This window comes from Hypomesus transpacificus, chromosome 14, assembly GCF_021917145.1.
Source record: "Hypomesus transpacificus isolate Combined female chromosome 14, fHypTra1, whole genome shotgun sequence".
NCBI lineage: Eukaryota > Metazoa > Chordata > Actinopteri > Osmeriformes > Osmeridae > Hypomesus > Hypomesus transpacificus.
In genome coordinates this window covers 3672781-3689036 of record NC_061073.1, presented here as the reverse complement: position 1 = coordinate 3689036, position 16256 = coordinate 3672781, and the positions used below count along the sequence as shown (strand labels likewise).

Sequence of the window (16256 nt, the reverse complement as noted above, 5' to 3'; positions counted from 1 at the left end):
CTTTCATTGAGATTGTGTATAGTGTCTGTTGCAATTGTATGCATTCAGTGGATGTCCAAATTCCAACACAGATGTCTTTGTTTGTGTCTGTGTACCAGGTGGAGGTGCCGTGGCTGTCCAGGGTCTAAGCCTGGCCTCCCTGCTCTTGGTAGCTCTCATCTGCTTGGGCCTCTGAATGTAGCGACATCTTTATCTGTCTTCACACCAGTGAAGAAGACTCTGTAAGGTTGGCGCCTATGAGGAATACAGCTCTTTCCACAATCTTTGGTTACAATCTGCAGCCAAATGCCATATTCCTTTCTCTCCAAGGAATATGCTTGTGGAAAGGACAGAAAGCATAATTTGGAAAAGGACAAAGACATCCAGGATATTCTTTATTTAATTCTGATAAAAATATCTTTGGACGAACATAAAAAAGAGTTATTTCAACTTTTTCAATATGCCTTATGTAAACAGTTACACTTATCCTTTACAACTATATGACTTGTTCTTAACTAGTTGACGTACAGTATAAGTGTCGTCATTACGTCGAGTATGTCAATCACATACCTAACTGTTTCTGTAGTATGGCAGATATTCTTTGACCCTGAAGATATGGCTTCTAAGTATGTATTTTCATACGATGTGTGGTTACGATGAGGTTCTGAATAATCAACCCTACAACACTGCATTCCATAGTATAAGCTAAGTAGAATGGTTGCGAAGGATAAGTGTACAAGTTTATGAACTTGTGTTTACGTGTTTTTGCATAACGGTGGCTTTTCCTTGTCTTTTTTCTTTTCAAAATGAAGCACACACCCTTAACTGTGGAGATACAGTCAACTAAAGGTTTCTGACATACTCTCAGTTTTAGTATTGACCATTGTAGACTAAAGAGCCATTTCTGTCCTGCTAATATAATACATATGCAATAATTTATATGGGTTTGCTTTCTAATATACTATTAATGCTGTAAAATTTTTGTTAAGATGAACATTTATTTGATCCCCAGACCTCTCCAACTCATAACATGCTCTGTGTTAGATAATACAACGGTTTACAAGTGTTTGCATGTTGACATGTTGTTAATTGGAAGAATAATTTGAGTGACAAAAAGAGACCATCCTCTACCATGAGTGATGGCTGTGTTTCTATAGCACCCGTATCCGTGTTTGTAAAGATGAATCTATCAATTACTTTGGAAACAAGAAATGAGCCTGGTAACATATCAGACCTGCAGTTTCCGACTGAGAGAAAACGTAAACCATGTGATGGTGGTGTGTGTTTGGTTTGCCTGTCATTCTGGGTACATTACATCCATAGGCTTCATGGTCGTGTGCTGTGAACATGGCTTTGCTGCAACGTTCGTCCAATGCTGTAGGAGTGCTCTGTGCTCATAACTAAACTGAGATGTGGATTATTCCAACATCAGCGATACAGTTTCATGCAAACAAATGTGTTTCTTTCGTTTTTTGGACTGTATGCTTCCGACCCCTGGGACGTGGTGGTGCTTTTCTAAAGAATGTTGGCATTTCATTTAATCTCATCATTTAATCTTTAATTTTATTCAGTGGCTCAGTCTTGAGTATCACTATTTACTGTTTATTAATCGTGCAATGTCTGACATACTTCAATGGCTAAAGTATATTTTTAACACAACCTGCCTAGCTCCTATATCATTAACCTTCATATGATGTATCATTATCCAAAAAGATCGACAAGCTATCCATCCAATATCAGTGAACTCATCCAAAGCTCATTTGTTTTGTCTTTATGAACACAAGTTAAATGTGATCAGAGATATATAAGCATTATTAATTGGTGTTGTCGTCTTTTTGTTTGTTTGTTTGGGAATAATATATGTCATGATTCGCCACTGGTTGGACAGTTAGAGGTTAATAATTCCCCCCAAAGTGGAAGGAAATGCTGCATTTTTTGATTGCTCCACAAAATCATTTGTGTGACTGATGCTCCTACATAGTGACTATATTAACATCCACCACAAAGTGCTTTTCCCAGTTTCCCCTCATGCGACAAATCATTGAAAGAGTTGCCAAATGCATGAATGCCTTGAACTTTGATATTTGATGGAGACGGTTGCTATACATCATAACATGCATGCCATTGGAAATGAATGGTTCGGTTACCACTCCATTACATTGCATTGAGTCAACTCAACTCAAAACAGGCAAACTAGTCAGCTTATGGACCGCCTATGTGGTATCAGACATCTATCCATCTATCCATCCTGAGTGACACCCCTTTACGTCAGAAACTGTGTAGGAGGAAAGCCTACAGTAACATGTCTAAGAGCTGCCTCGTTAAGCGGTTCATGTCATGTATGTAAGTCTAAGGACGGAGCTTGTAGAGAGAAAAGCTAAACAGACTGTGGTTATCTCACTTAGTGGAGAAATGATTGTGAGGTCTCATGCATTAATATGGTCGGGGTTTGATGACATCAGTGGGGTTTGTGCGTCTGTCTGCAGAAACTCGGCACTACTGGTACTGAACATGAATCATACATGTTGAGAGGGATGAAACTGGACTCTCTCTCATTGGCTGGACTTAAAAGGAACAATAAAAGTGTAGTTAACTATTCATGCAGGTGACTGGTGTATTTTTTTTCACATTACTATATATATCTAAACCTACTATTTTCCTAAAAATGAAAGACTGGGCCAGGCCAGCTATGTTCGCTACATTTGAATCACAAAGCCTTCGCTGTTTTAAAAAGACCACGCTGTGCTCTTTAAACATGATACTGCTTAAGTGAGCCAGAAATGGTGAAAAGGGAAACGCTTGGGGCTGGGAGCTGAGGGCTGGGGGGTCAGGTTGGGGGAGAGGGGAAGGCATCTTGAGAACTGCTGACGAGGGGACCTTAGGTAGGATATTAGGATTGACCTCAATGGAAAAAGGCTTTTTCAAAACAGTTTGACTTTTTGTCCAATGTAACACAGTACTGTTCAATAACAAATGTTATGTAAAGTTTTTTTACACTATGGATAAAACATTAGATTGTGAAAACATCTAACTCTGAAATATTCAGACGCAGTGCTTCATTGCTATCAGGTGACAGGAGGAACCCTACATTATTTATTAGCAATCCATTATCAACAGCATGTTCCCTCAAATGAATGGAAGCTATTGTGGTTAATCTGTTTGTGAATTTTGTATCTGTGTTATAGAAAGCTATCTTTTTCCAAAACGAGTGAACAGAATACCAAAGATAATATTTCAGTCTATCGACCTGATAACATTGACTCCCACAGAATCTTTTTTCTACAAGAAACAGCTGTTTGAGTCCTACAGTGTCATGTGTCCAATAATGATTTAAGATTTTGTGGGGTTTTGTTAAACGGATCTAAAGCTCTGAAAAAAATGAGGAAACCACTGCACCTTTTTCTTTCATTTAAAACGAAAAGTTGAGAAGGACAATTCTGAATTCTTAAATGTTACCCTTTTGTTCCTCACTGTCCTTCTTATCTTTTTTTTATGAAAGAAAAAGGTACAGTGGTAATTTTTTTTCCAGAACTGCATGTGATATTTGTTTTTGGGTGAGAATTAAGACCTACATGAGATTCACTATTGACCCTCTCTATGCCTACAGTTTCTAGAAACGTAAAGTAGAAACAACGAATGTGACACGGTTTTTAACTCAATACCAGTTTATTTAAGATGACAGACGCGTTTCGGCCTAAGCCATCGTCAGTAGGCCGAAACGCGTCTGTCATCTTAAATAAACTGGTCAAAAGAAACAACGAGCAAGCTTGAGAGTGCGTTTTTTTCTACTTTAAGTTACTAGTCTTTTTTCACTCGCACCCGAAATCACCTCTTATTTATTTTGGAAGCAGAGCGCGCCTATAGAAAAAATGTAGAATGTTCACTCTGTATTGTAATATTGTATGTTGTCACTGACCATGAAACAAGACAGATGGATCCTGGAGGGATTTTTGTTTTGTTATGCAGGGAGACGGACAACCGTGTTCTACATCTCACAGATTAGTGAATGTATTTCTCCAGACAGGTGGAACATCCCAGAGCATATCACTACGTTCGCTGACATGTCAAACAACACAAAACACAGCAAGAGTGATGTTACCTGCTGCATCTCTAACCCAATGTTGGACACAGAGAGACTTAATGACAGCTCTGAAATGAGATTCTCTCTCTCTCTCTCTCTCTCTCTCTCTCTCTCTCTCTCTCTCTCTCTCTCTCTCTCTCTCTCTCTCTCTCTCTCTCTCTCTCTGTCTGTCTGTCTGTCTGTCTGTCTGTCTGTCTGTCTGTCTGTCTGTCTGTCTGTCTGTCTGTCTCTCTGTCTGCACTCTATCAAGCTGTATCAGACCATCACATGGGACCGGGTCATAGAATCAGGCTTTTTAAGTAAGAATCCATATGTAGTTATTAGATTTCAGTGCTTAGATATACAGAGTGAACTAGGTAATTTTCCTAATCCATAGCCTTAAAAAATAACATTTTATGAACGGTAATAAATAATAGATAATCAAACCTAGGTAGAGCTTTGTTTATCAAATTTCTACTTCATGTCAAATCTTAATCAAAGTGGTACACTACACATTCAAAGTGTTGCAGTAACTAAAGGTCAGAGTAAACCTGAATCTGAGGGCTTGAGCGACGTCTAGTGGTGCATAAATGTGTCATGAGATGATAGCAAATCAATATACCTCTACGTTGTGAATAAACATATGATACGATGAAGATCATCAACCTACTTTGAACTCGCGAGTGTTGTAATGGTTGACGAAGGATCATTTTCTCAAATGTGGCCGTGACGAAACTTTGAATTTTCCATATTGTGCAGGTTGGGCTAACTGAGAACTTCGAGTGGGAGGTGGGTTTGACTAAGCGTTCACCACAAGCCTCCTTTCTTGAGGGACCCGGGGGTGTTATGATTTGGACATCTTATTGCGACAAAGGTGGTTTACAAATATTAAGCACGGCAAGTTATATAGCTTACACGTATTAGGCAAACAATAGTAACACTTTGACACTTTAAATAACTTTTCGAAGTTATATCGTTTATATAGTACAAGTCATGTGCGCAGACTGCCCAAATCTGTGCAAGGACGACGAATGTGACACGGTTTTTAACTCAGCCGAGATGGATTCACCAATGAATGAAGACCAAAACTTAATCAAAAGAAACGTGGGTATTTGTCAAAGAGGATGTGGGCTTCCATTGCCCCATGAAGACATCGCACAAGAAGACCATAGCTGTTTGGATGCACTTCGTACGCTGAACGACGCGCTCCAGGAGAGAAGCGCATCTACGGAGCATGAATCCCGGATGGAGAGGCTCAGGTGGGGCCGGAGGGAACACACTCTCCTGGCCCAAGTTTCTTTCCTCCAGAGCGAAGCGGAGCTCGCTGCGCTAAAGTACCAGCGAAAACTACATCAGTATATGCTGAATATTAACAACATAGCCGAACAGGTTACAAAATATTACAAGGTGAGGCAGTGGCAGCGAAACATACATTATTAGACTCAATATGATGATTTTAACTGAATCTCTTATGTGACTGTCATCGGGTTTGATTTGCTGATGAGATGTAGATTAAAATGAACAGTTAATGCCCCAGTTAATGTACCTTTATTGCACCCTTGAGTCACTTCATTGATATATAACAATATTACCCTGATTATCCAGAATGACTGTAGGGCATCTGGAAGCTGCCAGTCCCAGGTAACTGAGGAGGACACATCAGGTGTGGATGCAAAGCCCCAGGGACATGACAAAGTATTACAGGTGAGACTTACAGTATTGCTTTCATAATTACACCTCTCTTCACATCAGGTATTGTAAGAAAGATGCTGATGAAGCACATTCATATCAAGCTCCAGTAGACTTATTTATCTGTACATTACATTTATCACATGTGCAGTAGCCTATTGTTACACAGCTCACATTGGTCCATATGATTTCCCTGCCTCTCCATAGTTTTTGGCAGTTGGAAAAGACTTTGGGAACATTGATAAAGCTCTATCCAATCCTCTGTAAAGTTTTGGAAATACTTTATTATTGCACTGTATACTTTGACAAATTCCTCGCATCTTCTCAGGAAGTAGTTTGGACATGAACACATTTTCTGTGCCACCTTCCACGACCTTTTAGTCAGTATGATAAAAGCCAGTTGAAACTAAAAGCCCTTCCAGTGTTCTGACTGTGTATTTGACATTGATAGCAAGCCTGTCCTGAAAGGCGTAAATCCATCTTGCTGTTCACACCTTACACCTCTCTGACAATGGGCTGGACAGCGTACGTTATTACAAAAGCCCGGAGCAGGGACAGTGCATGACAGATTGTGGATCTTGTTTTGTTCTCAGTCCAAGTGAAACATGGTCCGATGAAGTGGTCTTTGACCCCATGAGGTGGGTCACGTTGGGATCCCGTGTCACCCCATGTCATGTCTCGACCTATCACAGTGACAGATTTTTAGGCGTTGCTCGCCCTGGAGAAGCCTGAGGGCCAGCCAAAACCTATCAGATAACTCCCTAAATTATTTGACCACTGGGAAAACCATTTGGTGCATTTCAATGCCCTCTACCCCTGTGAAGTAGCCCAAGGCATCCTCAATAGTTGTTTTTAAAATTCAAAGAAACATTCTTGACTAAGTTGTACCAAGTCCAGTAACTAATAAGTAGTATTGAGTAAATGTAGTCTGGGAGAGTTTAAATAGAACCATCTTCAATGGGCTACTGTTCCTACCATGTCTTTTCAGTTTGAGTGAGGATTTATTCACTATGGGACTGGGAAGACAATGTGTAGTTTGGGTGGTGGGTGGTGTTTGTGTGTGTGAGGGTGGGTGGTGTTTAATAGCCCTAATGGCCCTTTAAAATATATTTAATTTGCCTACAGCATGCTGTGAGAGCGCTTAACTCACTTTTGATTAATAGAGGAAATTGTTTAGTCCAAGGTGGCTGCCAAGACTGGGCACTGACACAACTTCTATTTTAAGACTTCTCGAGGCTAAAGACGTGACTTGTATTTATTACTAAGTGCTTTCTTTTCCTGTCTCCATTTCTTTCTTTTGTTTCCTGAAGGACTTTAGCCAAACTCTTTGCTGTGTTGCAAACGTTTGCCTTGGTGTAAGCCTAAGCCTATTGTGGAAATGCAATTTTGTTTAGAACATAGTCATTTGTATTCCCACTCTGACAAAAGTGGATTAAGAGGCCAATTATCACATTATGAGCTGTCATATTTCAACAGGGTGTCCTTTATCACTATATGGGTAAACAATGGGTCCAATTGTAATGTTTGTAAGCTTTAATCTAATGGACTGTGAAGTTACTCTCTTGTTCAAGATGTACCCCCAAAATGTATGCATGCCAATTATTGTCACCAGCTGACTGTTTGAAATCAAGCAGACAAAAAAAGAAGACATTTTGTGGTGTTTTAAGTACCCCAAACACACCTTTGTAGTGATCACTCAAACACAGATAATCCCTCCCTTTACACTGCACTGAAGAGAAAAGAGTGTTATTTTAAGGCTTTCTAAGCGTAGGCCAGCCAATCTTGCCCATGTGTGTGTTTGTGGGTGTGTGTGTGTGCTTTTGTGTGTTAGTGTGTGTTAGTGTGTGTTTTTTCTAAGCACCCCGAGGTTTAAGATTCAACTGATGGTCTGCTCTCTGAAGCTGTCAGAATGGACTCAATGAACAATTTTTATGCTGTCTTCTAGGCTGTGCTTACTGCAAACAACCACCAGCTATAGTCTATTGGCAAGAACCTAGTAGAACTTGATTGTAGTTACATAGTTTGTGAAGTAGTTTCCTTAAATTGTTTTATGGTGAATCAAATTGTATTAAATAAATCTATGAAAAAGTAATGGTTCTGTTGTTCTCAGTTAAAGTTGTTTTATAAAGTTAAAGCAAAGTTTCTATTTAGTTTTCATTTATTTAGTAGCTAAAGCCCAGCGTGTATGTATATAGAACTATAATCGCATTTTGGAAATGCCAAACTGACAAACACCAAAAGCGATGTGGTTTTTGTCACCTGTCAGAGAGTGATGAAATACTAGTTCTTGGCTGTGGCAAACCTCACTGATAACCTCAGACAAATCAATGGAGAGATGGAAGTAGGGAGAGGAGGACAAAGTGGAGAGGTGGAGAGTACAGTATGAGAGTGCAGCATGTCATCAGGATTCAATCAGGGGAGACAGCAGGGAAAGCAGGCTATTTGTTCTGGGCCCTGAACTCCGAGATGACAAGAACAGATTGCGCCGTGACTTGAGAAAATAGAGATTTATGACCCCCACGTCAGCATTGGCTGATTTGATTTCTTGCACAGGAGCGAGTCTCCCAACAAGGCGGATTGCTGATAAACAATACGGTTTTTCCACTCTCAGCAAACTTTAGCGACGGTGGTGGGAAAGAATTGAAAAATCGAATCTAGCTCCTCAGCTGAAGGCATACGGTATCAGAGAACGGTAACCCATGTGTACTGTGGCACTCAGACAGTCTCAGCATCTCAGTACTATTGAGACAGTATTGGGATCTATTCTCAGTCAGAGTATGACCTAGGAGCCATCTCCACTCAACAGCTACCTTTAGTACACGTACATCATGACAGTACTCATGACAGTAGATTACTTTTGCCGACTCAAGTTGTCTATGTGATCATAAGCTGTATTTGATGCTACGCTTCTTAATGCATCCTAACACTCCCATACTGTGTCCTGCCTCGCTTTGGATCTGGGAGTCTCCTGAGTGGGTGGAGCAGACAGAGCAGCCCTTGTCGACAGCTCCAGTGTTGTGTGCAGGTGTAAATATGAGGTACTGTACCATGGTTCCCTGGCGACGGTTTCTGTCTCGGGTTCAGGTCAGTTAGCCTGGTCAACCGTCCAAAGTGAACATGGCTGCTGTTTACTCAAGCTGGAGGTCGTGGGAGTGTCCTACTTCCTCTCTCATTTTACTAAGACACATTACTGAGTCCTACTGAAGCAGCTTAAACAAACATAAGCCTAGTTGATTTACATCTCCGTAAGCTCATAAGTGTAGTGGTCTCTCTCGTACAGTACATTCTTCTTAAAAAAATCTAAATATCTAAAAACTAAATATCAGCCATTTTGGTGATCAGATAAGGTATAAATTGGTAGGTCCTGTGTTTTATATGAACCTCAATTATTCATCGAGTATTTCCTCCAGTGTGAGCTTGGCTGAGGGTCTGAACCCTAGGCTCGTGGCCTTGTCATTAGTTAAGGAAGCAATTGACATTTTGTGGAGTAGTTTGCGAGTTTGGACCACAGTGAGAGTGTATGATGGAGCTGGCAAAGTCTTTGGAGTCTACATGCCCACGACAACTGTGTTGTTATTCTTGGCTGTGTGTGTGTGTGTGTGCCTATGTGTGTGTGCATGGATGTGTGTATATACAGTATGTAAGGAGGTTTCTGTGTAAATACTGTGTGTTTGTGTCTGCAGACTCTCCTCTCTTTCCATGTGTCTGTCCCATGTTGTTTTAGGCAGGAGGTGTGAAAAAGGAAGCTATCCCACTGTGGCCACCAAGGTCGTAAAGAACAAGACTGGTGAATTTGGCTCACACTCTGAAGAGTTCTTTCAAGGTGTCGGTCGATTGTTTTGGCTTCTTTGAAATGTAGCTGTAGTGAATCCGAATCTGAGTTTAGATAAACCTCACAGTTGAATTCAAACCAAACTTCATTTTTGTGACCTCCCTCAGAGGTAGAATACACATTGTTGAACGCTATACTCCAGGGCCGGGTCTCCCAGATTCGTTAAGAAGCTCTTAATGCTAAGAGCTTCTTAGGAGCGTTCTAGAGCATTCTTAGAACGCTCTTAAGAAGGTCTTAGCGTTAAGAGCTTCTTAACAACTCTGGGAAACCCGGCCCAGATCTATTGATTGTCTAAAACAATGTGGTTGCATTTCTGTACGTGTGTGTGTGTGTGTGTACGCTGGTGTGTGTGTGCGTGTGTTTGCATCCTACAGTGTACATGCACGCGTGTACAGTATGGCTGTGTGTGTGTGCCTGGCTGCTCATCGCTGGCCTTGGTCTGAGGTGCTGAGTGTGGTGACAGGATGCATCCATCATCCCCTCTCATCCTGCCGGAGAGAGACCTGACCTTCGCTGTGTTCACACCTTGACAGCCAGAGCCTGGAGGCTCCCACAGCCTCCCATTGAACCTCCCAGCGCACGGCCGCCATCTGGCAAAGAGGCTAGGGCTGTAGGGGCCTGGACAGGGTAAACATGAGGTCAGAGAGGCTGTGATGAGGTTTCCAGCTTATGCTGTGGGGTCATGTTTGTTGGGTTTTTACTGGAGGGCCATTGACACCCCTTTTAAACGCACGCACACACACACACACACACACACACACACACACACACACACACACACACACACACACACACGCACATACTGTACGCATGCACACACACTGTACACACATACACTCTCACAGATGGTTCAGATGATATGCTTTCGCCCTGCTCGTAACTGGTAACACGAAAGGTTCTCGTGCAAACAAACGTTCATCTCCTTGTATCTCTGTGATGAATAGATGGCTCAGAAGTGACGTGGTTCACCGACCAAATGGTTGCGGTGGACTGTAAAAATCACCCCCTTTTGTTCCCAGTACTGGTTTCTTGGTTAGTCAGTGACACAGCAGTTTTAACCCCTAAATCCAACTGAATTCTTTTACGGTCGACATACATCTGGCTTACTGGCCAGCTGTTACAGACTGATTACCATGGAAAGTCCTTATTCAGCACACAGACAGAGACACACAGACACACACACACTTACACATCAAGGCTCTCCCTGCAGCATATAATGAGTGTGTAATCAGGGTCTTAGTTTGAGTCTGGTGCTGAGTGCTGTGGAGTGATGCTGTCCTCTCCTACAAACCTCCAGCCACCATGAAGGAATGCACAAGTCATCTCCGACGTCACTGACAGTAAGGCAGGTCCTTTTGAATTTGCTGTTGGCTTATTTAGTTTAGAAACCAATCTGTTTCGAAACATCCCTGAATCATCATAGGGATTCTCATAGATGATTTGACCTCTCCCAGTACCTCAGCACGATCGTAACCCACCCCCCTTCCCCCCTACTCCCTTTCCTCTCCCCCCTACTCTCTCAAAACTCCAACAGTCTCTAAAGGCCTTTGAGTCTTAATACAAGCAATATCTTCCATCCATTCTGAACATTCCCTGCTGCACATCAAGCTCTCCAAACAGCCCTGAGACGGCCTGGGCACTGTTCAGACATGAGGATTATACCTTAAATACATAGAGGTACAGAGCGCTTTAGAAGCACACACACTCACACGCTCTCTCAAATACGCGCGCACACACACACACTCTCTCTCACTGTTTGTAGGTGTTGAGGAGTGGGATAAGGCAGTGTAATGTGCCAGGTGTACTGAGGGTATTCGGAGACACTGGCACTGCCACTGTGCTTCTGCCAGGAGCAGGGGGGACCAGGGGCACAGAGCTAGCTTTGAAGCGCTCACTTTGTGTCAAGGAGGGGCAAGACTAACCCCTCTCTCTCTCATTGTTTTGACTTCATAAGAGAATAACAACTGCACATATTGTTTGCACAGCCCACATACAGCTAATCACACACACGCACACGCAGACACACACACATGCAGACACATGCACACACAAAAGTTAACTTTTTTGCGGTTGACTTTGAATTACTTTCTGGCATCATTTCAGAGGCCAACAGGTTCTGTCACTGTACACTGACAAGATGGGAAACGCTTTATGTTTGAAGATGCTAGGAAGAGCTCAGGAGCAACATTAATTACTTTACAAATGTCATCTGGTCGTCACCACTTTATTATTCTTATTCTGAATTTCCCATTCAGTATCCTGTCCTCAGGATATTTCGTTTACCTTTGAAGAATGAGACAAAAACAACCCACGTGTATATTCACAAATTAAATTTCCTTCATACAATAAAAAAACAAAACAAGCACTGCATGTTACTTGAGATTTGTAGGCCTTGAACAGTAATAGTGTAGAAAGCTGTGCTGTTCCAGACTGTATCCTGGTGAGTCTGAGAAGGATTTCTCTGGCAATATTAGTCAAAGGAACTGATATCCCTGTACCAACTAACCTCAGAGGAAATTAGTAGCAGCGAGGTTGTATGTTTTCATTAAAACTTAATAGAGATGCCATCACTCAACCCCCCACTCCTTATCCATCCCATTCCCCCCAGTCTCTCCCTTTTCTAATTCTGCTCTCTCTCTCTCTCTCTCTCTCTCTCTCTCTCTCTCTCTCTCTCTCTCTCTCTCTCTCTCTCTCTCTCTCTCTCTCTCTCTCTCTCTCTCTCTCTTTCTCTCTCTCCCTCTCTCTCTCTCCTTCTCGCCATCATAATATTCCTTGTCGCAAGGAGAAAAAAGGGAACACTGATGGAGTTGTTTTTAATTCGCTTTACCGACTCAATTGCACAGTCTAAAGATGAATATTCATTAGGCGTGAGGTGGATGGTTTCAATTAGAGTCTTGTAGTGATGGTCACATGACTTCTCTGGCAGAGTGCTTACATTTGATAGGCTTTCACTTTGTTCCATTTAGATAATGGGGTATCTGGGACTCCTGCCCCCAACACAGTCATTTGCAGATGTTTAAATTGTCCAATGGCGGTGGAGGGTATAGCTCGGTGGTTTGAGCACTTGACTGCAGATTATGCAGAGACAGGTTCACATCTCTCTCTCTACTGTACGTTGCGTTGGGTGGAAGTGTCTGCAAAACACTATTACCGCATTGTTCTAAACAGTGTGAGTTTGTTGTGTGCATTTCAGTTAGTGTGCTGAAGCATGTGTCCTTCTCACCTGGTTGGCACCCTTACGTCAGCCTTTCTCTGCTTCATTTCTTGTTAATCGACCTGCGCTGTGCACAGTCAGATACAGATCTCTGTGTGCAAGGTGGTGTGTGTGTGTGTGTGTGTTTGTTTGTGTGTGCATGTGTGGGCATGCATGTTTGCTCATGTGCTTGTGTGTATGCAGTATTATTTTGTAAGTATATGTGTGTGTGTGTGCGTGTGTGTGTGTAGTGGCCTTCAACCCACTGTGAGCCCTGTAACCATTTAGAAGGGGATCTCACCACTAGCTTCTTACTGAGTCAGCAAACTCAGGTCACAGCACTCTTGTTGGGACTAGGTCACCATTTTACTGTTGGGACCAGATCACAACATTAATGTTGGGACTAGGTCACAGTTAAGTCCAGTTTCCTCCACAGCTCTTGTTTAGTCTTGATTCTACCTCCGCCACCTTCAACACTTCAGCCTCCCCATAGTGTGTAATATGTTTCCTATTAAGTAGACCAACTATTTGTTAGGCTAATTTGCTGCACACTGAGCCAAGCCACCCTGTAGTTACCGGTTTGATTGCGTTGAGTGTTTCATTTGGGTGAAAGTTTAATTCTCACCAGCAGGTGGCAGTACACACCTTCCGTGAGTTTATGTATCAGAAGGTAAAGATTTTGGCAGTTTGTTGGTTTGCTTCTGAAGAGGTTTGGTCCACATCTAGCTGTCGAGAAGGAGATCACACATTAGAATACCTGCATTATTTTGTAGTATTGAACCTCGCTCCACATGTACCAATGGTGTACATTTGTCTCAATATATACACTTCAATTCCCAACACTTAGATCAAAGCCACGGTTGATTGCCTCCTTTTAATGAAATAGCCCTGCTCTTCACAAAACAAAAAAAAACATGATAATGAAAACAACAAAATGGATAGGCTATCCAGGATAGCTATGGAAATACAATTCAGCCATTTTTCCCTCCCCAGTACTGCGAGTGGAGGATGCCTTCCAGACATCAAAGGAGTGTGTGTCAGAGCCGTGCTTTCTCTCTCCTCTCATCTTCTTACCATCATGACTCATCACGGCTTCTCTACTTCTAAAGAAATGTGATTCTCACACAGAAACCTGCAGAGCACTTCATGATATTGCCCATAGAGCCTACACTACTATATGGTCTTCCTCTGAAAAGTCCAAGAATAGCTGTTACACGGTTACATGAACGGTGACATTGATTTTTTATGGGAAACTGTTGCAAATGTGTCGATATACATACATTCAACTGGTACCTTGGAATAGGTTTCCCTTTGGGAAAACGTCCATGCTATTGGTCTTCCTATTAGTCTGCATCAGTGGTTGATTAACTTTTAATTGACTCTCTGTGTGTTCTCCTGAGGTAAGGATTCTAATGAATGCCAGGGAAGATCTGGGTCTGATTGTCTTCCCTCATCACTGAAAATGACCACTGAGTGCTGTTGGTGAACTGCAATCAATAGTCTGAACTATTGCTGGCTGAACACACACAGACCGCTGATGAGAGTGATGAGTGAGTGAGAAGGAGAGAGTCAGAGAGGGAGAGAACAAAATGGGAGAAATTAAAGAAAGGTAAAGTGTTTTTGTTGGGTTAGGGGCGGGGGAAGAGGTGGGCTTCACTATGTCTCTCTCCGTAATTTTAGTGCAAGATAATGTGTTGGCTTTCCTTTGGAAGTTTTTTGGCTCAACAAATTACCGAAATTACCTCCGCCCTGAGGAGATAGGCTTAAAATCAATGGTTCTTACCGATCTGTAGCCAATCAAAGTGAGGAAGGGTCTCCTGTTGCTGGAAGACGCTTAAGTCCATATTGTTTCGGGGCTTTGTCTGTAATTGACTTGGCGTATAGACTCAGGAATAACAAGAAGAAGCATTCCTTTGTGCATATTTGTTTTTTGTTGACTCCGTAACATCCTTGCCTGCAGCTCAGTGATGCAGTCTGGGTGTCTGAGATGAGATTTGGGCTTTCAGTGTTCCTCAGTCTGCTCACAGTACATTTCTGTGAATTGACAAGTCTATTTAATATTCTTCTCCAAAGCTATTTGTTTGAGAAACAGTGTTGGAAGACTACTCGAATCATCACTTTTGCAAGATTGTTCAAAAAAGGGTTTCATATTTGTATTTTATTCCTCTCGCTTCTTGTATTGCAAAGGCCTTCGCCGCATACAGTCGTGTCGGTCCATCAGCGCTGCGTAAATTTGCACACACCCAATCACATAAATTCGAACTAGTGTTGCTTTGCACTCTCCATAATGCTCTGTTGGAACAGAGAAATTGGTGATCTTATGAATAATACAGGAGCCTCAGTGCTGGATGCCAACGTGGATGATGATCATAAAGCCAGGTTCTCATAGTGGCCCCACCAGGAGACACAGAGAGCCTGGTACATTAGCCTCCCGCGCAGGGTGATAAATCAACCGATTCTTCTCCCCGGGTGGGTTGGTGGTCTCTAGCTTCCTGCAGGGATCCTCCAGGAGCTGTGCCGCATGGGGCGGCCGGGCATCGAGAGTGCCCTCCATCCTCAACGATCTGCCCCTGTCCCCGGGGTGGCTTTTAATCGCTGCAAATGGGCAGCGATAACAAGAGGCTATGTTTCACCTGCTCTCCTGCTACCAGGGTCTTGCCTTTGTTTCGACAACGAGATAAGTGTCCAATTCTTCTCATAATTAGAGCTTCTGCAGGGTTTTTAGGAGTGTGTTTATTTTGGGAGAAAATGGGAGCTGGTGACATGTCGTCCTGTAGGTCTGCCTGGCAGGCTGTTAGGGAATACTTTGGATGGGAGGGGTGTCTGGCGAGCCAGTTTCCATGTTCTTGATTGATGTTGTTGGGGCCAAAGCTTGAGGCTTGAGACGGTGATCTGAGCCTATCTCTGACCATCTTCATTTTCTCCCTGTCTGTTTCTCTCTCACACGCTTTCTCCTCTCTCTCTCTCTTTTTTACTCCACCTCATGCTCCCTCACTCTCTCTTACTCAAGCCGGTACTCTATTTATCTGTCGTTCTCTTTCTCTCCCTCACTGGATGATAATAGAGTGGATCACTTGCCGGCCCCTGTCACCATGGCTGTGATGGATGCTTACTGTCTCAGCCAATTGCGAGCCATTTTTCATGCATTTCCATGCATTCTCTGCACCAGCCTTGTGGGGCCCCAAGGGGCAGCTTGCATCGTGGCCTGCAGGCGTCTGGTTGAGGGAGTGAGGGTAACCCATCCAACCCCAACTGCATCTTATCTGGAAACGGGGCGCTTGCAGCCTGTCTCACCTCCATCCCTCCCTCAGCTTTCTAGTATTCTGGGAAATCCCCCTATCATGGAGGATATTTTCTACCTTTCGCATCAATAATTCATCGGCAGGCTGTTGACCTGTTGTTCAAGGGAAATCCTTCACTTCAAAAATCATCTGAACCACAAAGGCTGAGGAGTAGCCCGGTCTGTTACGATATTCACATGGTGTTGGAGGCTGTGGAATTTA

General features: G+C 42.7%; 2 protein-coding genes across 4 annotated transcripts in view; both read left to right on the top strand.

Annotated features, from left to right (window-relative positions):
* The window catches only part of LOC124476446 (contactin-1a-like), a 60073-nt gene extending 57496 nt beyond the window's left edge, over window positions 1–2577 (top strand). For all 3 annotated transcript variants that reach the window (XM_047033584.1, XM_047033585.1, XM_047033586.1), the window contains exon 24: window positions 99–2577. In XM_047033584.1, the coding sequence (XP_046889540.1) occupies window positions 99–175 (77 nt within the window). In that variant the 3' untranslated portion in view covers window positions 176–2577. The remainder of the gene's footprint in view (window positions 1–98) is intronic.
* A 2298-nt stretch (window positions 2578–4875) lies between these two features.
* LOC124477267 (PDZ domain-containing RING finger protein 4-like) overlaps window positions 4876–16256 on the top strand; it is a 91590-nt gene continuing 80209 nt past the window's right edge. Inside the window, exons 1-2 of the mRNA XM_047034965.1 lie at window positions 4876–5446; window positions 5645–5743. Of these exons, the coding sequence (XP_046890921.1) occupies window positions 5033–5446; window positions 5645–5743 (513 nt within the window). The 5' untranslated portion in view covers window positions 4876–5032. The remainder of the gene's footprint in view (window positions 5447–5644; window positions 5744–16256) is intronic.